Below are 24042 nucleotides of genomic sequence, written 5' to 3'. Positions count from 1 at the left end.
TTATGGTCCATTTAACTGTGGAAGCAGGTGTATCAAGGTAATGTACTCTGACTAGCATTGTTTAATATATTTATTGAAGACTGCAAAAAAAAAAGAACAGGTGGCAACATTTGTAGATGACATAAGATTATTCAATTTAGTCAAGACTAGAATTGGCTGTCAGGAACACTAGAAATCCTAACAAAATTAAGCAACTGGGCAACATGATGACAGATGAATACGGTGTAAACAGCTGCAAGACTGCATATTGGGAGGGGAGGAAGTCAACTATTATCACATTGACTGGCTTTACATTTATTGCAAATACTTAGGAGCTGGATCAAGTGAACAGTGCAAACACTACAGTTCAGTGACATCTGCTTACAGTGCCATCATATAGCAGAATTTATTAGATTGTATTAAGAAAGTGATATAGAATAATGCTGAACATATAAAACTTCCTATTAATCCAGAGTGCAACTTACACAAATAACTGTTTCAAATCTGATTAACTTTTTCTTAGTAAGTATATACCTGAAATAAAAAAGATCCAAAAGTGGACGTTGAAAATGACAAGTATCATGGAATGAATTCCATCTGATGAGGCATTTGTTTAAGGTGTGATTCTGTTTTTCTTACTAAGGCTGAGGAATACTTTGCCCCCATGGACCTTATTGCTGAAACTGGGATGACAACAAGGTCCTTATAGTGGAGATAAGAAAGAGGGAACATGATAGCAGTTGATATACAATAATGAGTAGAATAGGCACTCAAGTGGTTCTATTACTCTATGCTATAGGAGAAAATAATCACTGATATTAAGGTGAGCAAATGCAAAACTGAAAACACTTTTTCTTTACATAAAGCATTACTTATCTGTGGAATTCACTGTCACAAGATAATTTGAGTAATATAAATATCCACCATTAAAGTAGATAGAATAAGTTGTACCAGGGATATAAAAACTTCATGATTCAGGATATCTGGTAAATGATAAAATGTTTCATGCAGAATTGTTAGTAATCTGCCTAGTTCATCTAAAGTCTAGGAGATTGCTTTTTATGGAGAGGAGAAAATGGATTGTGTGGAAGAGGTCAGAACCGGTGGCGTATGATGCTGAAGAAGTGATGGGGTGTGGGAGTGATGAGGAGGACAAGAAAAAGGTAATTATGTAGTGGGGTAGTTTTCTTGTGGGAACTCATTGATAAATCATTTCACTTCTGAGAGAGAGAGAAAAGGATTTGCTTTAGCATGGAATTCAGAGACAACGAGGAGGAGGAAGAGATGAGTCATGAGAGGCACAAGAGAGGAGTTAGCTGTGAGTATTAGCATTATGTAAACTGCTTGCTACTGGTTCTTAAGCTTCTAAATGATGCAGGTGGCCCATGGGAGTGCACAGTGAAAAAGCAAACAGTTCTAGAAAGAGAGAACGGTTAGAGAGAGAAAGAGTGTGTTACAGGTGAATGGCTGCAGTTTCAGTGGAGAGTTTGATATTTGAAGACTGGGACAATGGCACTGTTTGAAAACATGGGTTGTTGGGGGGGGTTGCTGAAATGTTATTCTTAGTGAAATTCAAATTGTTGATGAAAATAAATCATGTAAGTTAGAAAACGTTTCCAACCATTTCTAGGAAAAGTCTGCAGTGAAGGCTAAAATGACCATTGGAAAAAACTATTTAGAGTACCATAGGCTACTGTAGTGTTTCCCAACTGTTTCCAGCACAAGGCACACTTACATTAATAAAAATTTTCCACAACACACCTGTTAAGGCATTCCCCATCCTTATACTTATGAGCTCATGGTAACTCATTTCCATGGCAAAATTCTGCGGCACAGCTCTTCAGAGGCTCATGAACTGTGCATCCCCCACAGCCAAAACATGCACAGTAGATTAATTTCCTTCTGCTTGGCTGGTTTTCTTTCTCACCCTGATAGCCAACACATGTGCAGGTCTTTTGTGAATATCTCATTGATGTGGCACTAGGCGCTAAGATCTGTTAGCACTTGGTGGCTGGAGAACTTTCTTCTCATTAGTCCAAAATTCTCACAGCACACGAGAGAGCTCTTTGCAGCACACCGGTTGAAAAGCACTGGGCTAGTGCATCCTTATTCCCTAGCTATGCATACAATATGTTTAAAAGGGGAAAAATACCCAGATAATAACAGTCACTAGAAGAGCTTTTTAGAGTAAGACAGACCAATTCACCAAAACTCATAAATATATTAAATTCTATACACACTTTAACCACCTTCATTAATTTCTCACATACTAATACCCTCAGAGTGGAACTTATGCACTAAATCACCTTATCTATTCACTACCGTACATTCAACCATGCCCCATCACACATTATTCAGATCACTCATCAATACCTTCCCCAACATATCTACAGAAGAGAACATCGCAACTCCTGTCACAGACTGGCTGAAAGAGGAAGCAACAAAAGGAACACAAGCTGTCCTGATGATATGGCCTTCACCTCTGCTGAGCTGGGTAGGAAGCTGGGAATGCCAGAGTGGGGAGGAATTACACAGAAGTAGTACTGACCTAGACAAGAGCAGACCACAACAATCATGTTATACCAGGTAAATCCCTGCAATCCACTAGGTGAATAACCAGTAGCTTTCATAGAAAAAAGGAATTACATTTCAATTGTAAATCAGGTTCCCTCCCCCAGCCTCTTATCCCATGCAGTGCAGGGGAAGCTCACGATTAAACATGAACAGAATTAACTACTCTAATTAACTACTTTTCTGCCATGCATAGTTCTACTTAAAGATTACATGCTTATAATCATTGAGATAATGGTTACAATATGACGAACAGACAACTTAATGCCCTATTTCAGACTGTTTATACAGTAATACTGAGGTCTATCATATGTCAGCCCCTGATCATCTTTCCTATAGCATTTTAGGACAAAATAATGAGGGTCATACATGTCCAGTAATTCACAGGTGAGAATTAAAAGGCGCCTCCTTTGAGTCTGACATCTTCAAAAACTAACCAGCTGGATGAGTACACGAGACACATGGTTTCCAAGAGGAGTTTTCTGGCATATTCAGATATACTGACAAACTTCTGAAAAGGGTGTTGACTCATAGAAGGGCAGCATATGCTCAAAAGACTTTCATGCCTGGGTAGAACAGCTTGTATATCTAGTTTTATCATGGTAAAAAAATCCCCCAGGTCACAGACTTAATTTTCCATTTTAAGATAATTTGTTATTTGGATTTAAAATACTGTTTTGGATTGTATTATAACATTTGATAAACAATTACTTGCAAAGGTAGGAAAATGGAAACAATAAAACTATAAAAAATGTAAAAGGGAATTTTTAAGGGCTAATATTAAATACATCCCATATACATATAACACATGCAATTTCTTACTGCTATCCCTCATGACTGGTGAAATGAACTCCAAGTCCAGATGCAATGAAAGTTCAGATCTTCCCAGCTCACATAGGCATTTCGAGTTGTATCTGGACAAGGAAGCTGCAGTGGTTAGGGTATTAGCCCAGAAAATGGAAGGCCCAAGTTTAAAATCTCTACTACACCTGAGACTTCTGAGGGATCTTGAGCACCTTGCTTAATCTCTGTCCCATAAAAAGTTGGGATAACTGTTGCAGCTGCATCCCTAGTAGCAATGAATGGGACATCTAGCATAAAGAGAATTCTTGAATGCTATTTGTATTATATTACGCCATCCTCTAACAGCTCAGAGCTGCAATGGTGATAGCACCTGTGGGAAAACTTGTGGGTGGGATGGAGAACTAAAGCACAGATAAGACTCTGGAGACTTCCCATGCACCATATGTGTTTTTAACTGTTTTAAAGTACAGAATACCACATTTGCTCCATACTGCTACTTGTGGACAGCATTTTTTAGTGCTGCTGGAAGAATACTTTTAAAAAGTATATCCTGAACTGAACTCTAATTAGAACATAATGTACCTTTGAAAACCAGGAAACAAAATGTTGGCACTGTATTGTGTTGCTACCATTTGAGATAGATACTACATGTTAATTTGGGAGTGTGAAGCTTTTACAGCATTATTTTGCAATTTGTTTAAATGAAAAACACCAACAATTTCTGGATTCTTTTTATATCAACTTACTTTACAAAGCAGTCATCTCCATTTGCTATAACCTCTAAATGAACTAGTACTGTTTATTTGTTCAATATTCATTATAACAGGATTTCAAATGGAAACTGAAAAGAAAATCTGTCTCTTACCAAGATTTGATATGCTAAGACTGACTTTTAAAAGCTAAATGCTACAGGGTTCGTTTGTTCATACACATGGTGGTTAGGTTGTACGCATTTTACATTAGAGTTAAAATATATGTTCTGTGCAGTTTGTATTTTTGTACAAAAGTTCTGTTAGTGCGTGCGCGCGTGTGTGTTTTCACAGTATGCCTATATGCTTATTATATATGCACATGTACATGAATATATGTGTAAATGAATAATTTTCTTCATGGTGAAAGGATTGTTTGCATTTGGACTAAAATCACAAATAAATCACAGTTTTCTACTTTTGCTGAATTGACACTGACTTCTAATTGTCTTCAGTATTTCAAAATATAAACCAGTTTCTTCTCATAATTGGTTTTATAGATGGTCATGTGGGCAGTCAAGGCCTGTGCTCAAAACTATATTTACAGGTTTGAAATTTGTTTAGTTTTATCAACAAGGGCAAAAAAGTGTGTCCAAGATCTGCTAAGAGAGGAAGTCTATGGGAACTGAATTTTGAAACTGTTTCAAATATGTATTTTTTTCCACATAAAATTGTGTAACCTTGGATCTTCCCTTATTTTTCCTACATATTTCTGCCACAAATTTAGAATGAATGATGTGGTAAATGTGCATTTACCCATTTATTATGGGGCTAATGCTCTGGTCAGTGGGTTGAATTCTGCTCAGGTGCATTGATGTCAATGAGCATAGCTCAGTCTCAGGACAATTGCTCTACATTCACACTGACATAAATGAGAACAGTATCTGGCTTAATACATATACAGTTTCAGTCAGCAAAAGGATTAGCTTAAAAAAATCCCTTTGATTTCATTGTTTCAGTTAACCATTTAATTTGACGGTGTCTGAATGTTAACACATTGAGTTGTATGAGGCTTCTAGTTGCTTTTTTTTTTCAGGGATTTCTATGTGAAAATTGATGATTATAGTCTATTCCTCTTGGGTATTTTAGTTTACTTGTAGGAAATATTTCCTCTTTTATAATCTGTTCTTGTTCACACATGGTAAATAGCAACTACTCAGCAGGATGAGACCAAAGAGACTCTGTACTGTTTACAGAATAAAATAAAGTTTTAAGAAACATTATCAAGAGGCAGGGGAGAAGGAAAAATTAAATTAGCATAACATTGTTTCAACTTTTGTGTATATTACATAAAGATTCCATGTGTTAGAAGCAGAGTAATCTAGATGTATTAATATCTTTCTTATCCATATGACCATAAAGAGGAGGAAAAAAAGCAGGAAAGCTTCAAGATATTTTACTGTTTTTGTTGATGTAACTATGAATAACTCCACTACTGTTTTCAGGATGTATCAGGTTCCTAAAATGTACAAAGGATTTCATGAAACTACTGGCTTTAGCTCAACTTCTGGTAATCAGACAGACAGATCATTTGAAAGTGGAGCTGCTCCAAGAAAAAAAAAAGAGGCATTTTTTTTTAGAAATACAGTAATTTCACTTTCTGTCTATTTCTCTCTCTCCTGCTTCATATACATACCTACACATGGCTACATGTAGTATTTCTGCTAAATTTTGAAATTATTGTACTTTAGCAATGTTCACATAATGAAATTGGCGTTATATATTTTACATATGTAATATAATATGAAAAACTGTAAAACATGAAACAAATGGTAATAAAAATAAGTTTTTAGTTGTATTACACCAAGGGCATGTATAAATCTAATTAGAATCCTATTCCTTAACATCAATTATTACTTTCCTCTTAAAAAGATTCCATCTTTAGCTAACTCAAGTTCTAGCTGCAATTTAGGTATCAGTTTCAAAAACAAACAAAAAAATCCCACAAACTCTGTAGGTGAAAGTTGCCTTTTTGACTTAAAGATATTGCAGTAAAATAGTACCAGTTCCACTAGGAAACTACAGAGGACTAACTAAGTTAAGGACTTTTTATATTTCACCTTGTTATTATTACAGCTTATGACATTTTGATGTTTCACGAAAACCAACTTTACTCATGAAAAATTGCAGGGAAATTACAAAATACCTGTGCATATAGATTTCAAATAAAACTGTCTAAAAAAATGTACAAGCAAATTCATTGTTACAACCTCTGTCGTGTATGTGTGTGTGTGTGTGTGTGTGTGCATGCGTGTGTGTGTGTGAGAGAGAGAGAGAGAGAGAGAGACAGAGACAGAGATGGAGGGAGGGAGAGACAGCAGAAAAACAGAACCAGATAGCAACCTTGCCTGTATTAATCATGGTATCTGCATATGCAAAAATACTGTATTAAAGAGTTTCTTGAATTTATTTAAGAAGTATTCACATTCTCATCAGTGAGTATTAGTTACTCAGTAGATGAAAGGGATGCAGTGAACTTTAAAGGCTACCTCTACCTCAGAAGTAATGAGGAGACCACTGGGAAAGTGCTGAAAGCCTGGAGGATTTGGTGGTTGCTTATCAGACAGTGTTTAATATATGATTTTTTTAACGCTGATTTTGTTTTATCTCCTTAAGAACCTAACTCCCCCCAAACAATCGTACATTTTAAATTTCTATTTATAACACATCATTTTCTCTATCAGCCATTTATTTAAGGATTGTTTCAGATTCTCATATAATCTTGTCAGTGAGTGACAATTACATTCCCTGTGTTTTCTTATCTTTATCCGCATCCAAGGCATAATCAGTCATCCAGTTTACATTTTCTTTATAACTTTTAGCAGGGCACAGCTATGATTTCTTGAAAAAAATCACACAGCTGATAGAGTATAACATGTTTCTTGCAGCATGGAAATTATGAAATTAAAAAAAAAAAAACAAGCTGAGAATTGCAGAGACAGGGAACGGCAGGAGAAGACCATTTCATTTCCTCTGGTGTCCTACTATAAGCTCCTATGAAAAGCCGAGACACTTTCCTCAATAACACAACTTTGTCTCTCACCATTGTTTGACAAAATACGATTGTGTATTCTACTCGGACAAAGGCCATGAGAGAGAACATCTCTACCGCAATTGTCAGCAACACTTCTGCTTTCTCAAGTCTCCCTTTAGGGGCAGGAACTTTTTTTCTGATGCCATCCTTTAAAGAAGCAAGGTATCTATACAGATGTATAGTAGAAGGAGAGTGTGGGAGGGTTGGGTGTCACCGATAATGGTTCATCTGCTTGGAAGAGCACTTCTCAAGTCAGTAGGGGTGAACTATGACAAACAAAGATTTGATGAGTTTCTTTCTTTCTTTACTTTCTTTCACTTTTCCTCTTATGCTTTTCTTTCTTTTAATTATCTCGTTGGATGCCCCTGGTTTCAGATTACACCCTTGGGGGGGTGGGGAATGTCTAAGAGCCACCCGGTTTATGTTCTCTTTAGCTAGTCCTTTATAGTTTTTAGGGACAAGGGCCAGAAAGCTGAAGATACAGCTCATTTTTGTGTGGCGCCTGCCCATGGTGATTTGTATTTATTTTTTTAAACAGACAGTTGTTTTAGTAAATAAAAGACAGCGAAGAAAGAAAGTTTGGATTTTTTTGGGGGGGGAGGGGGGGACAAAACATGTTCTTGCTCTTTGTAATGGACAGAGGCAGGGAAACATTTTGAAATATTACTGTAAGGCACCGGGGAAACAATGAAGGTATAATGCCGAGGGGGTTGGACTGGATACTTTTTTTTTCTCCTGTTCATTCTTTTGGAAGCTGGTTGTCAGCACTGATGCTGCTGCCATCGCTAGAGTTTGTTTGAAAATCCGAAGGTTGGGGTGCGGGGGGGGGCTTCTTTGTTGTCAGGAACTTTTCGGAAGGCTTTATCCACCCGCCAGCCTCCCGGGGAACTTCTCTGAGGGGAGGGGAGGCGCGGACACGCACACAGAAAAGAAATCCGGGGGACGGAGGAATGAGCAAAGTTAATGTCGAGGGAGGGGCGGAGCGGCACCGACTCGCTCCAAGCCGCGGGCAGCATGCTCGTCTATTTGCACCGGGGGGCTGCAGCGCTCTGCACCTCACCCCCGCCAGGGAGGCTGCGGGGGGAAGAGGGCGCTTAGCCTAAGCATCCTACAAACAACCTGAAGGGAATCCCGCACCCGCAGCAACCCGCGCACGGCCCCGGCCCCGGCCCCGGCCCATTGGGCGCCGCCGCCGGCCCCGCCTCCGCAGCCGGAGCGATTCATTCCCACCCGCAGCTCGGCCCCCGGCGGCGGGAGGCCGCTCCTCTTAGGCCGGCTGCGCCTGCCAGTCACTTTGAGGGACGGGCCGCCCTCCCCGTTCCGGGCCCGCCCCTTCCCCCCTCCCTCTCCCCAATTGATATTATTGGAGTGTGGCGCGAGCGGCCGGGCTGCAGTCGGAGCCTCGCAGGCTGCAAGCCCGGTGCGAGAGCGAATCGGGAGGCGAGGGGCGGCGGGCGAGCGAGGAGCGGAGCGCAGCTCCATGCAGACACAGGAGCCGGCAGCGAGCGGAGCAAACCCTCCAGCGGGTGGCGGTGCCCGGCGAGCGGCGGCGGCGATCGCGCGGTCTCCAGCCCCATGAAAGCAGCCGGCTCCCGCACCATGGTTGTCCGGCCCCGGCTCCCTCCGTGGATTATCGTCTGCTCCGTCTGGCTGCTCCGCTGGGCTCGCACGGGGGAGGCGCAGGCGGCGAAGGAAGGTGAGGGGCGGCCGGGCACAAACTTTGCGCGGCGTCGGGGGCTGCTCGCCAGCGGGCGCCCGCGGGGAGCGCGGGCGTGTGTGTGTGTGCGCGCGGGGTCGGGGCAGCGGCGCCTCATCGAGGGGAGCGGGAGGCTGCGGGGCATCAGCGCACGTGATGCAAAGCCGGGGGTGGGGGCAGAGGGGCTGCTCCCCCCCTCCCGGGGGCACCCGCTGGACTTGGTGCAGGGAGCACGCGAGCCGGGTACCACATGCCAGGCGGCAGCGGAGTTGCAGGACTCAGGACGCTCCCCCATGGGGTTAGGGACTCTCTTTTTTTTGCAACCATGGCTTGGTGGGGGCGGCTGATGAAGTCCACTTCCCCGCTGCCTCCCTCCCGGCCCGGGCCTAGGGCTCTCCAGAGCCCTGTGGGCTGAAGGGGGGCGTGAGGATGTGGGCTGCGGGGCAGAGGGGGCATCTGTGTGTCATGGCCATAGGGCCCTTGTCCTGCATGCATACGCTGTGCATATGCGTGTGTGTGTGTGTCTGTGCGTATGCGTGTGTATATGCATGTGTGTGTAGTGTATCTATATATGTGCGCGTGTATGTATATGCGTGTGTGCCTATCTGTATACGCGCGCGTGTCCCCGCGTGTGTTTGTGCGCATGGGTGTGCGTCTTTGTGTACGCGCAAAGTATGCGCGCGTGTGAGAGTGTGTGTGTGCGTGTGCGCGCAGCGTGCTCCTGTGTGTGTGTGCGTGCGTGCACACATGTGCGGAGCCGCGGGTATTTGTATACGCGGGGGGAGCCCGCGCTCTTCCCCGGCGCTGCCCGGCCATCTCTCCCGAGGCACCTCTGAATGGGGAGATGCGCGTGGCGGATATTTTTGCACCATCTGCGTATCGCAGACAGGGCATCGGAAATCACATCCAGCCAACGTGAATTTCTCTCTCTCTCTCACACGCATCCAGCAAGCAGATGCCTGGCCTGTGCTCTCCTTATGGACACAGCTCGGGCAGTTTTCCATCAGCGAGTCATTGACGCGACCCCCCTTCCCCCTCCACCCCACCCCCGCAAAGAAAAATCAGTTCCCTAAGTCAATGTGGGGATTATCCCCAGGGATAAAATCCTCTTCGCATCTGACAGCGGGAGAATAATGTCGGGGAGGGGGTGGGGAGGAAGGGAGAGGGTGATTTTTATTTCTATGTTATTATTTTGGGGTGCCCCCAACTAGATACGTCAGTGTTTCTTCCTCTTTTTTTTGATTTGCACCATTTATAGGCTGAGGTTTCAAAAAAGAGCCTTCAGAGAAGACCGGGGGGGGGGCACGCGTCCGTCCTCGGCAGCATTTCTAAAGTTGAGCTGAAGAGACTTTGGGGGAAAAAGCGGATAATCCAGTGGGGAAAGTGGGAGGGAGCCGGGAGCAGAGCCCCGCTGGCTGCCCCGCAGGGGAGCGGCCGGCGCGGGGGGAGCGGAGGCCGGCGCTCGCGGCCGCCCGGAGCTGCGACCTGCTGCCGGGTCCCGCGCTGCGCGGGCGGCCGGGGCTCGCGGGGCCGCGGGGGGTGGGAAGTTCCCCAGAGTTGCCCTCAGCAGCAGGCACGGGCTCCCTGCGAGCCCCGAGGGCGCTGCCGGCGGGGGCCGGGGGAGAAGAAGCAGCCCCGAGCGCGGCGCCAGCCCCCGCCTCGGGGCTCGGGGCTGGCCCGGGGCCGCCGCTGATGCCGCAAGGGGGAGCGAAGCCAGACCCCCCGCGCGAGCGCAGCCCCGAAGCAGAAGGCGCGCGGGCGGGGGGGGTGGGGGAATCCCGCGTCGGTCGCTTGGAGGCGAGATGCGGCTGCTTCATGGTCCTCTTGTGTCGGAGAGTCCGGGACAGGGAGAGGCTTCTCCCTCCCCGCGTCCCCTGCCGCATGCCTGAGGTGCCCCCCCGCAGCCGGCTCGGGGGTGGATGCAGAGTAGAGCCGAGGAAAGCAGCCCCCCCCTCCCCCCAAGTCCCACCTTTCCTTCCCCTTTCTTTGCATGATGCAGAAAGGTAAAGAAAACATCTTGGACTAAACTGGGGTAAAGATGAAGTATAGGACTCTGAGGGCTGACTGGGTGCTTCATGACACTGTTTGAGGGAAGTTACAGCCAGGCTGACTTTTGTCTGGCAAGCCCCTGCAGCTAGCGGGGCAGAAGTTGAGACACTCACCTCCTGCTCCCTCTGAGATCTGCCCAGTGAGCTCCAGGGTGGCCTAGTGGGCTTGGCCAGGTTCCATCATCTTGGGAAAGTCTCCTGAGCTCCACCCTGGCCTCTTTCTTTGTGTGTATGTGAGAGACTGCTCCTTCCCACCACAATCATTTCTCCACAGTACAAAAATGCCTATAACATTTTGGTAGTGGAAGAGCCACATTGTGGCCCTCATGGTCCAGAAGTGATGGCAGAGGCGAGGGTGAAGGCTTTTACTGGACCCGCTGTGTAGCTGGGACAAAGTTAGACATGCTTTTGAATGTAAGACTTTGGTTTTGCCCACCGAGAGCACGGAGGAAAACAAAATGTGCCCTTTCCCACTAACTTAATGCATTGAGGAGCACAATGCACACTTCTGGAATTGACATTCCTGTGTTTATTGCCCTCGGCTACTTTTTCAGCAAATGCTGCCAGATTTCCAAAATTTGTGGCCCTGGAATAGTGCAGCGGTGTGGGGAGGAAAGGGTTAAACTCACTAGGTACAAATTTTTTCAGCTTATCAGCCTTATCCTTGATTAGCAAGTGGACACACATGCTCCCATACCATCAATTCTTTTCTAGGTGGTGTTACTAGCTAAAGCCCCTGGATAGCTAGATTAATTAATTAATTAAGAAGTTAATCTATTTAAAGAGAGAATAGCAAACTTCTTGATTGACTGGCTTTAGTTCCTGTTGAAATACAGGAATGGCGTTTCTAGTTTTCTTTTCAACTCATGGTTTACAGTAGTACTTTCTTATGAACTCTTTATATTCACAAGAAAAAAGGTGTCCTGATAAATTTTAAAAGATTTAATAGATCATCTTTAAGAGTAAGGTCTGAATCAGAAGTAAAGACTTCACCCCAAAGACTTAACAAAAGTTAATTGTACTGAAATCCGATCAAGGAATTGAATGGACACACTAAGAGAGATGCAACTGTTAACACACATTTCTTTTACAGTGATGTACGTAAAATACTGAATACGTCTTAAAAATAAAATAATGTATTTTGAAATTTTTTTTGAAAACGGAGTGTAGTTCTCTTTTAAAAGTGGTGCTTTGATTCGTTATTTGGTGAATACGAGGTTTCAGGAAAATAAGTTTAAATCAAACATATATCTAGAATATTATTTGTTAATTGCGATTTAACAAGATAGTTCATGCAGTAGTTTAGAAATGTCAAGGTTAAATACCTAAGTGACATTTAGAAATTTTCTGGAAATGTATACAATTGTATGTTTTAAATAAGAATGATGTTCATAATTGAAAACAAGCACAAGGCTGTATTTAACAAAGCATCAATCTAATTTCATCCAATATTTAAGGAAGTGGACATTATATATATATTTACTAAACAATTTGTGTATTGGAGTAAGTTTCAGGAAAATGTGCATTAATTTGTTCTACCAGTAAATAGCGTCTGTATAACAGAGCTCTGTATGACAACTGAGAACTTCTTACAGGAAATCAATTTAATATGTATGTACATATTAAAATATGGAACCAAATCTTTCAATACAATTAATTGTATTTAATTAACCTGTATATATTGTCTCTTGAAAATATACATTGCTATACAAATGAAAGCCTTATTTTGTAGAATTCTGTTCATCATATATTAACTGTTTCAAATTAATCCATTAATCAATATTATTATACTTTCCTTTGAATATTCAAAAACTAGAGTTGACTTCAGAGTGGGACTTGCAGTAGATTGTATGGTCAAATGTGTCAGTATCAATTTGAACTAATGGTATAATTTCTAATGGTTTTTTTAAATCTGGCTTTTAATTACAGGTATATGGGAATTGAACTTCATAGGACAAAGACATTCCAGAAATATGGCTCCATGTAATTAAACCTTAAAATCTGGGTGAGCTTTTTGGTAATAAGATAAGCGTAACCATCTAGACAGTGATGCATACAGATGTTAAGATTACGTATTTCTGCTTAAGACAGATGGATGTCATCTCTTATATATGTTTTGAAAAAAAGTGACAAGCAGATATCCAGTGATAAACATAGGAACATTTTATTGAATGAAGAAACAAATAATTTTCACCGAGGGGAAGAAATCTAGTTCAGTTTACCACAAAGTTTTTATTTAGGCTTTTACTTTTTTATTCCTAAATTCTTTATTTAATACATAGTGGAAATTTTTTTTCTTGCAGTAATATTACTGGACTCTAAAGCACAACAGACAGAATTGGAATGGATTTCGTCTCCTCCTAATGGGGTAAGTACTCCAAAAAAACTCATAAAAACACTACTAAATATTTCACGTAGGCAAGTTTTCAATCTGCTTTAAAGTAGCTGGTATTCCCCCAAATTTCTCTCAGCAGTTGTAGCCAATATTTACATTTGTTCAGGTTTTACTCTGAAAAGAGGCATGCCTCAAGTTACAGTATCTACTACATATGAGAGCTAATTACAAGAAAAAACTCTTTTCATTACCTCACCTAAACCCGTTTTAGCTTTTTACAGTTTTACGTATTGTAAATCCTTTTTTGCCAAACCAGAAGTCTTTATGTATTTATGCCAAAGTAGTTTAAACATCTCTTTTTTTTAACCTTCTTGTTATTTATAAGTATTGAAGGCAGCAGATATTTGTTTGTGGAAAATGCCCGAGAAAACAGTTTCTGTTGGTAACTTATGTACAACATATTTGTTGTAATTCAAAAGTATAGGTTGAAGGGCTCTGAAATGTAAACATTTATGTTGAAGATAAGTCTGAACCAAAAACATACCCAGATTTTGAGAATTTTTGAAGCTTGCATCTCCATGCAAATTTTAGTGGTAAAGTTTACCTCCAGTATCTATACAGTTACTTTTACAACAGGCTCATTCTGAGACTCTCTGTGAATCACATCAGTGTACAAACACATCCTTAAAGTGATAAACTTACCATCTATAATATTATGAAGTTGTAAAATAACTAGCTTCCACCTTTATTTAGCAGTTGTTGGGGGGAAAACACATCTCTCATTTTTTTAGGAAGAATATTTCAAGAAAAGAGAATATACCTTATTGTGTTTACATTGTAACTTGGTAGTTATTGTACATGCAGGCAGTCTCACTGAATTCAGCAGGACTACTTGCATGAATAAGAACTTTTGGGATCAGGCCCTTAATCTTCAGCATATTAAGAAATCTGGAGCTAGAGGAGCGTGAAGTGTGAGTGGGGATATAAAAGTGTAACAAATCCTTTAAATAAGAAGAATGAAAATCTGAAAGTGTTTTAGTTTAAAAGCAAGATCGTAAAATCAATACAAGCAAAACTGGAAACAAGTCTAAAGACTTTTGAAAGTATGTAATATGAGCTGAATGCTTATGATGGGTAATAACTTTGGCATTAGCATTTTGCATCGACTGAAACCTTTTAATAGCGGTGTCTGAAAGATTAGTAAGAAAGGAATTACCGTAGTAGCATAGAGATAAATACACACCCTTAAATCAACATACTTAATGACGGAAGTTGACTAATATTCTACAAATGGCAAAAATGTTAGTTAATAAAGTTGGAAATACAATTTCAAAGGAAACTTGAGAACTCAACATCTGAATTATGGTCAGCAGGGTTGATTTAAAAAGTAGTTCTTTCTAAAATAACAGTAAGTGCAATTTAATAAGTGTTTGGAACAAAAAATACAACCCCATTTTTCTAAATTAATCTGCATTTAATTTTTGCCTTTCAAGGAAAAAAAAAATCAAGAAAAAGCACAAATGAAAGAAAAAGAACTCAAGAAAAATGCATCATGACTACTTACAGTATATCATCCTTGGTGGTTAAATTATATATTTCATATACAAATCTGTGTGGCACTAGAGATATTTTGGTGTACTATTATATATAATATTGGTAATGTAATACAGCAGTGAAAGAGAGCTGCTTGTTTTTTCACCCATATACAATATGAATAAAGCAAAAGCAAGAGATAATTTAGTCAAGTTAAGTGAGAAAAAAGTAAAATATAGGACTCAGATCATTTTTCGATTATTTAAGGAGGTATATATTCTCAAATATATGTTTGAGAATCAAGAAATACAACCATACCCTAAAATATTGATAGACACAAGTTATAAAACAAAAGATGTTTGCAGCCTGGCAGAGGGCTGACTGCTGCATAGAACTTGATTTCTATGGTTGTGACTATTGACATTTTTCATATAAACGTAACAATAATTGCATATAAACTGTTTCTGTTAGTTCCTCCATGGTTTTTGAAAGATGCGGAAGATTAGATGTTGAGTGTTAGCCTCAGATATGATTTTGATAAGAATTTATTTTTTGAGATAAGAGATACCTAAGTTATGTTAGGATTTTGTACTGGTATCCATGACTAGCGTCTGAGCATCTCCAGTATTAATTTAGTTGGTGTAGCACGCTCTTAACAAACTCTATGGAATTTCTGGTTCTTCTGTTTTGTATTATAGAAAACTCTGTGTAGGGTAGGGTTTTATTTGTTTATGATCAGTTTGGTTTTAGGGGAAAGGGAGGACAGAACACAGTTGGCTCTAGAACCTAATAGGTCAGATTCTGCTCTTGGTTACACTACAGTAACTCAATTGACTTTAAATGTGTTACGCTTTTGTAACTTTATGGTTTCTGGTGGCAGGATTTGGCTTAATAGTAGGAAAATTGCTTACATGAGATACATATATAATAGTCACTGTTTAACTGAGAATAAGATCAAGAAAGCTCAAAATCACGTGTCTTTTTGTTATTTTTTTCTTGCATTACTGTCATGCCAAAAGCCCCAATCAAGGCCCTCCTTTCCTGCCTTTTATTTTATTTTATTTTATTTATTTATTTCCCCCATTCTGTCATAACACTTCTCTCTACAGGGGAGAAACAGGTATCACTAATTCATATATCATAAATATATGACGATAGGTTTTTTTTTCTTTTTAAGATAATTTTAGATTTCAGTATGACAGTTCTGTTAAATACATTTCAGTATTTACAGCTTCTGTTCATTTCATCATTTATGACTGTAATATAAGTTGCAGTAATAACTTCCAGCATCAGTTCATCAGTATCTGCTTTCCCCTCAACACCTTATTGGAGCAACAGACCCAAATTAAAATGGCCTCATTTGCTGTCAAGTAGGCTTGTGAAGCACTGTATACTATATAAGTTATCATCTGGCAAAACAAATGTCTTAGTGTTTGCTTTTCCTGCCTGAATAACAGTGTAGGGAATAATCAGAAGGGGCCTGATCCTGCACGGTACTAACCGCTCTAACTGATTTCCATAAGGTATTTAATCATATGGTTAATGTTAAGCGCGTGGGTAGTATCCTTGATGTTAGGCATGTGCTTAAATACTTTGTTGAATGGGGAGCCAGAGTGTTAAAAGCTTTGCAGGTTTGATCCATAGTTGCCTTTGCCTTTAGATAAGGATAACACTTAATTTTATTTATAACTCTTAAAAAAGATTCCAGTAGTATTGAAGTTGCAACCTCTGCTAGTCATTGGGAATTGCTTGAAATTAATCATTACTGTAAGGGCCAGACACTGCTTCTAGTTTACAGCAGTGCAAATATGCCAATCCTAGCCCACTGATGGCAGTGGAAGTTTTGAGGTTGACTCTGTCCCTGGCATTTGTACTTAGCTTTGTTAAAGGCAGAACTACTCTACATTTACTGCTTTAGCACCTAGATACCATGGCAACAGAGGAACCAAAAAAGGGAAGAAAATGGGTCTTGAACATGTAAGGTCTTACTCCTGTGACTAGTCCTGACTCAGATATGTAACCCCACTCACTGCGTGGAGTCCATTGAATGAAATGATATTAAATCATTTAAACAATGGTCAACAGCAGTATTCATGTGAACATTGCGGGTTCAGGTCTGTGGACTGTAAAACAGACTAGAAGTGTTCCTAAGGAAATAAACTGATACAAATGGAATGCTTGTCTTTGTTATGTATATACATATATATATATTTTCTTTTAAAATGCCATTTTCTTGGTGAAACATCATGAGGACTGCAAGCGGAGTAATTAAGGTGCAAAGATCATAACTTCATAGGCAATTATAAATAAGGATTAAAGGCTTGGTTTTGTTTGTCTTGTGTACTCTTTGCCTGTGTGTTTGGTATTCAAGTACTACAGTATTAGGAGCTCACAGTTTCTAAGAGATATTCCTGTTTTTAGATTTATTTTTGATCCTGCTTCTTTAGTCTTTACACATGTAGAGTTTTCATTGACTCTGTAGAATGTATTATCAATTCCAACCATTAATCGATGTGTTGGTTTACTTTATGGAAATTTTCTAAAATTTGTAATATAACAGTAAATGATTTATACTATAAGAAAAATATTTTTGAAGTGTACTTGTTACATGACAAAGAAACAAATAGAGATCCACTAAAATCCATTTGCCTCTCATTTTGAAGGGAAAAAAACACATTTAAACAATACTTTGTTTCATGATGCTTCACTGTTAAAACAAGAAAGGAGGCCAGATCTGTGTGGCAGAATATTTTAAAATACGTGTTGATTTTTTGTATGTGTTAACATGTTAACTTTGTACCACTATTTCTTATTACTTTAGTGGGAAGAAATTAGTGGACTGGATGAAAACTATACTCCAATACGAACATACCAGGTATGCCAGGTCATGGAACCTAATCAAAACAACTGGCTTCGGACTAACTGGATTGCAAAAGGCAATGCTCAAAGGATTTTTGTAGAACTAAAATTCACTTTGAGGGATTGTAACAGTCTTCCTGGAGTACTGGGGACATGTAAAGAGACTTTTAACTTGTATTATTATGAAACAGACTACGACACTGGCAGGAATATCCGAGAAAATCTATATGTAAAAATAGACACTATTGCAGCAGACGAAAGTTTCACCCAAGGTGACCTTGGGGAGAGAAAAATGAAACTTAACACAGAAGTGAGAGAGATTGGACCTTTGTCCAAAAAAGGATTTTATCTTGCATTTCAGGATGTAGGGGCCTGCATTGCTTTGGTTTCTGTCAAAGTCTACTACAAGAAATGCTGGTCCATTATTGAGAATTTAGCTATTTTTCCTGATACAGTGACTGGTTCAGAGTTTTCCTCTCTAGTTGAGGTTCGAGGAACTTGTGTCAGCAGCGCTGAAGAGGAAGCTGAGAATTCTCCTAAGATGCACTGTAGTGCAGAAGGAGAATGGTTAGTGCCTATTGGAAAGTGTATCTGCAAGGCTGGGTACCAGCAAAAAGGAGACACATGTGAACGTGAGTAAACACACACATTTTTATAATCTCCTATATTATAGAGTATGTTTTTCAGTCTCATTTTTATTATTTTTGCACCAAAAATTGTTCATCTCATTCTAGTGGTTTGACCATCTGCATCTATAAATCCCACATTGGTTAACTTACATCAGTAAGTATCTCCTTTCCTTTCAAGGATAGAAGACAGCAATGGCATATTGTGTTCCCATATATAAACTATATAGGCAATTGACTGGTCAACATTTAATGTCCATAGAGCAGTTGTGTGTATGTAAATACAGTTGTAGGAATTACATTTGACAGAAAAAAAAACAGGTTAAAGATCACATTCTCCATAGTGCTTCATAACACTCCTGAGATCATATTTTGTGCAGAAGACCATATTAGAATTCTTGTGTGAGAGAATTACCTATGGAGTTTTTTACTTTATATGATTTGTGATGAAAAGTTATAAGAAAAATAAAACCAAGAGATAAGGCATATGAGATGAATCATACATTTGAACCAAATTACATTATAAAGTTCTGACTTTTCGTATTATTGTAATACAAATGTAATAGTTTTATTCTGGATGTTTCTTGCAAGCGTAATACATCAAAATGCCATAGCCAGAGCATTTTTCAGTCGATACTTTTTCTGTATAAAGTTGCTCAAACCAAGACCTTAACAATAGGACCTTTGAGTTGTCTATATGTTACACTGGTCTAGTTATATTATTCAGAAATCGACAACATGGAGAGCTCTTTTTTAGTTTCTTTTTTAACAGAATTTGTCACAATTACTCCTACTGAATAGAACAGTACTTTCCTCTTATACAAATAGCCCCCATCATTTAAAGGAGTTGTAAGAAGGAACCTTTTTGAGTGAATATTGGTGATCAAATCTGGATGCTTTTGTTTACTATAAAGGTCTGAGAACACCGGTTATTTTGTCTGGTGAGTTATACTTTCTCAACTGGAAACTGGTTTATCATCTGATTTTTTTTTTTTCTTTTAGCATATGGCAGAAGTGTTTGTAGCACCAAAAAGTTACAAAAATAAATGCGAAAGTGGGAAAACTTTGAAAACGAAATCATTATTTGTATTTAAAACCCAAATCAAGGGAGTAATTCAAGTAAAAAAAATATGACTGGTAGAAGGCAAAACCATATTATCACTGAATTTTTAAATGAGGGTTATGCCTATATAAGAACCAAGAAAAAGCCTGCTTTTGGGTTATGCTTATAGGAATAGAAAAAAAAAGCATCCCATAGTGTAACTTCAGTTACTGGTATAAGGAAATGCATATGATGACTTTCTGTAGGAGCTTATAGTAGAAAATTTGGTACTATTTGAAGTGAGTGGATTTGATCTTTCCAATACTTTTACCCATCTTCAGTATTGGGTGTGGGGAAGAGGGAAGGTTGGAGGGTGCAGAGAGTTTCCTCATTATGGAGGGTGATTTCATTAAAATTGTAATGTGAAAACCTGCCCACACAGATTAGTTCAATAGCTGTGTCTAGGCTCAGTTAAAAATATTAATCACTCTGTTCCCATCATTGCACATTCTGATATCTTGAAAGGTTTTCATGAGTGACTCTGACTTGTTTTTTAGCATCCTAGATAACTCACTTTTGATTATATGAAGTATGAATAGGTCTGTAACTATAATACTAATTTTATCTGACTTCCAATAAAGGGGGTAGAGTATCCAGAAAAATAGAAGCAAGGGAAAAAATCAGTTTGGTAATTGGAATTCAAGTAAATTGTTTAATAAACAGGCTTCTTAATTTCTAGCCACAGTGATGTTGACAAAGGAGTTAATTGATAACTTGTACTTGAGTATAGCCCTGTGTTCATTTGTAAGAACACTTCCCATTTTTGGCTTGCTTCCAAAGCACTAGCTAAGAGAATATGCTACTCTGGAAGCAGTCCAGAAGCTCGTTTATAGTATTTCTTCTCCTTTCTTTCAGTGATCCTGTTAAGAGTTTGAAAACAAACTTTGGCTCCAGATTGAGGCAACTTAATGTATTTGTGAGAAGGAGAAGATTGGAGTCAGCCACTTTCTAAATGAATGCTGTTTAGCAGCTTGAAGTTAAAATCTTCTAGGTGACTTGGTAGCTCTGTGTAATAGCTGCTGTCTGTGATACTTGTTAGGATTTTCTGAACTCAAGGATGTTAAGTATGATCAACTACGTAGTGACCGATAATACAGCTGGCATGCCGATACAGTGACTTTGTGACAGATATTGAAAGAAATTTATCTGAACATTGACACTAATGCAACTGGCTATCTGTTACTGTCAAGCTGTGTAACAGAGCAAGTTGAAGCAAGTTTGTACGTGCCTCCTTAACCCAAAGCTTTTATGGTCCTTCCTAAAGGCTTAGTCCTATGAAAACTCAGTATGTGACATTCTCATTTGATTTGTTTGGAAATATTCATAGTAGTCAGCATTGTACCTTTTGGCCTTGTCTTGATGGATAAAATACATAATATAACATATAAAAAGATAGATGTAATATTTTTATCATGGCAGCTCAGTCAAGGTAGCTTCACATGGCTGTAGACTTGTGCTAAGTTGTGGACTAACTCATTTGAAAATGCATTATTTGGCTCTGTTGAGGCTAGCTGAGAGCTTCACTGTGACCATATAATACTTTTCTAAATACGTTGGCCTGCAGCTTAATGGAAATATTGTGTTAAGCTAACTCAGTTAAGTTATGATTGAAAAAGACTTCCTTTTCACCCATCAATTAATCTCTGAGTAAGAATTTGCACTTTGATTCTAAAAATGACTTCTAGTTTTTAGTTTGGATTTACAGTAGATACTTTTTTGTATTCCAGATCTATTTTGGAGGTTATTTCCGAACACACTGTGGGTGCATCTACACTTGCTATTAAGGCACAGCAATAACCTCTAGCTCTGAGCTGGGGCAGAGCAGCCCCTGTGCTGGTACGGGCTTGGGGAGTCAGCCTCATGCTCCTGGTATCAGCATTGGGCAGCGAAGAGGCTAGCTGGGCACAAGAGTGCTAAAGTGCAGGGATAGGTGGCAGACAGCCTCTGCACTTCAGGACTCTCATGCCCCAGCCAGCCTTTTCTGCCATCTACATGTGTGTGTCAGTGCACATAATTACCCCACCATAATGTACTATACTGCAGAGGAGTTAATTTACTTTCCCAAATACCAGCACGTGTGTAGACAATGATGCTTTACTATAGAGCTAATTAGTTGGTGCTTCAATAAAATGCACATGTAGATGTACCCACTAACTTTCAGTAACTCAGTAGTATTAAAAAACTAGTTTATATAAGTTAAAAGTATGTAACCTCACTGCTACATATCCTTTGTTTTGAATCTTTCTGAGTTGGTTTAAAGTATATATATTAGTGTTGTTGTTATTATTACTGATCTAAATTTCAGTAGTGCTTAGAAGCCTATATCACCTCCTCCGTCTTTTATGGTATTGTACAAACAGAATGTTGAAAAAATATTTTCCACCCCAAAGTGTTTATAATTAGACTTTAAGGCAAAACATAACAGCTAGGTGGAACAAATAAATTGGAAGGACTGGTTAACAAGCTCATTTGAGCTTTCTGTTTCAGATTCTCAGCTTGTCACATACCTAACCATTACATCTGGTGTTACTGTGTGTAATACATAAGGTAATGTTGGGATAGGAAGGGTTAGTTTTGAGGGCTTGCTTCTGAGTGCTGCTCAGCAAATGTTGAGCCCCTGAACCATGACAGACTATACCTACTCCTGTAAATCCAATGAAATGTTAACACTACAAAGAACTCATTCCTTTAAGTCTCATTTTTGTGACACTCATAGGATACTTTAACTAAACAAGGACCGCACTGGGGACAATATTGGAATTATTGCTATTGGAAGTTAAAAAAAAAATCTTTGAAAAGTTGTAGTGTAATCCACTTTCCATATGTTTTGTGTTAATTGAGGAGAAACTATACCCATTTGCTCCTGAACAGGAGTATGATATTTCAGAAGGTAGGAAGCACCTTTCAACTTGAATGAACTGAGAAATATGTATGAAAGAGAGCTGGCACCAAGTCTGAGAATTCCGGCTTCTAGGGTAAGCCAAAGGGTACAGTTCACTGTTAACCATTTTATGACAGATTGAATATAAGAAGTTACTTTGTTGTGCTTTTTTATCCAGAAAAGAAAAAGATTATACCAATTTATAGATTTTTTTTGTCAGTTCAGTAAAAAGGATGCTACATATCTGATGTCTATGGTGCAACATGTTGCAAACTGCTGCTGTTCCTATATAATTCTTGTAGCTCAAACTTCTTTGACAGCTAATGTGACCTGATAGAAGATCCAGCAGAGAAGTTACGTTACATCTGGCATTTTGTGATATGGCATATTTTAGTTAAATTTTCAGGGTTACTCCATTTGTCTGCTCCAACTGAACTGAGCTGAAGCCCTAACTTACTGATAGAAGAGCCATCTGAAGGGGTTTTGAAAACTAACTATTGTCAGAGGTGCACCGATACATTGGTCTGATATAGAATCAGCTTTGATATAAAGAAAATTGTCTGTATCAGAAATTGGCCTGATGCGGCCAATAATTTCACTGATAAACACCCGTGCGTGCGTGCAGCCACAGCACAGCACATAGGCAGCGAGGAACACAGCCTGGCAGCTTGGAAAGCTACGTGCAGCTGGTAAGTTTATTGTGGTGGAAGGGGTGTGGGGAGGCAGATCAAGGCCCCCATGGTGAGGAAGGTGGTAGGGCAGGGGCTAAGGCAGGTGCTACCCGGGCAGGGCAGGGCACAGAACAGAGCTGCAGCTCATCTGGTGGGGTAGGGGATGTGTGCCTCCTGAATCTGCACAGGGTGGGGCGGGTGGGCTGCAGCTGTGGGTTGGAGCCGGGCCTGCGCTGGTCTCGGCAGGGTGGGAGGCGGCACTGCTGGGAGGGGGCCTACAGGGAGGGCTGCAGCCATGCCAAATTTTGCCCTAGCCCTGCCCAACCCCCTTCTCAGCAGTGCCGCTGCCTGCCTGGTGCAGCCCTGGCTCATCCCCCACCTCCACCCATGCACCAGGAAGAGTTGGGGCTGTGCCGGGCAGGTGGCGGTGGCACTGGGAGGAGGGTCTGTGTAGGGGGGTTATGGTGAAATTTTGTGTTGCTGCAGCCCCCCCCCACCTATAGCCCTGCCCCAGTGCTGTCATCGGCCACCCCGTGCCCAGCTCCCACCAAGAAGAGACCGGCACAGCCCCAGCTCCAGTCTGCAGCCCCTTCCCTCCCTCCCTCCTCTTCCACCACAACAGACTTAGCAGCTGGACACAGCTGTATCAGAAATTGGATCAGTATCGGCCAATATGCCTCCTTCAAAATCGGGTATTGGTATCTGCCCCCAGCATTTCTATTAGTACACGCCTAGCTATTGTACTTTTTATAAAAATAGGTTGTATTTGTCTCTAAATGTCTACCTCAAAAGTTGTGGTCAAAGTCCAGTTTGAAAAATTATCACCTTCGGAAGCAGCCATGCATATTCCAACTGAGTACAGAATAGATCACATACCAAGTGTTCCTCTTCCTCATTCTAACATACAGACCTTGCACCACACAGCAGAGCAAGATGCACAGGGTTCAGCTATATTCTGTACAGAACTATACATTTAACTGCAACAAAGACAATTAAGATGCTTTTGATTCTACTTATTCTGTCTAAATAGTGCTGTGGGTGAATATTTTCAATATGAAAATGCAAGAAATTTAGTCAGACTGGATATACTTGGAATGTCATATGTACATGTATTCTGTCTTCCCTTTTAATTGCAAGAGCAGGAATGATCTTGA

General features: G+C 40.2%; 1 protein-coding gene across 2 annotated transcripts in view; it reads left to right on the top strand.

The window, feature by feature from the left end:
- Window positions 1–8405: 8405 nt before the first annotated feature.
- The window catches only part of EPHA7 (EPH receptor A7), a 209752-nt gene continuing 194115 nt past the window's right edge, over window positions 8406–24042 (top strand). The window contains exons 1-3 of one of the 2 annotated variants that reach the window (XM_090036938.1): window positions 8406–8833; window positions 13185–13249; window positions 17571–18240. In XM_090036938.1, the coding sequence (XP_089893064.1) occupies window positions 8713–8833; window positions 13185–13249; window positions 17571–18240 (856 nt within the window). In that variant the 5' untranslated portion in view covers window positions 8406–8712. The remainder of the gene's footprint in view (window positions 8834–13184; window positions 13250–17570; window positions 18241–24042) is intronic. The other variant, XM_090036928.1, reaches the window with a different exon arrangement.

The sequence above is a fragment of the Crocodylus siamensis genome, chromosome 1 (genome assembly GCF_052110815.1).
Source record: "Crocodylus siamensis isolate JL-2025a chromosome 1, ASM5211081v1, whole genome shotgun sequence".
NCBI lineage: Eukaryota > Metazoa > Chordata > Crocodylia > Crocodylidae > Crocodylus > Crocodylus siamensis.
Note: the sequence above shows the minus strand (reverse complement) of the source record. Positions and strands in the feature narration are given on the sequence as shown.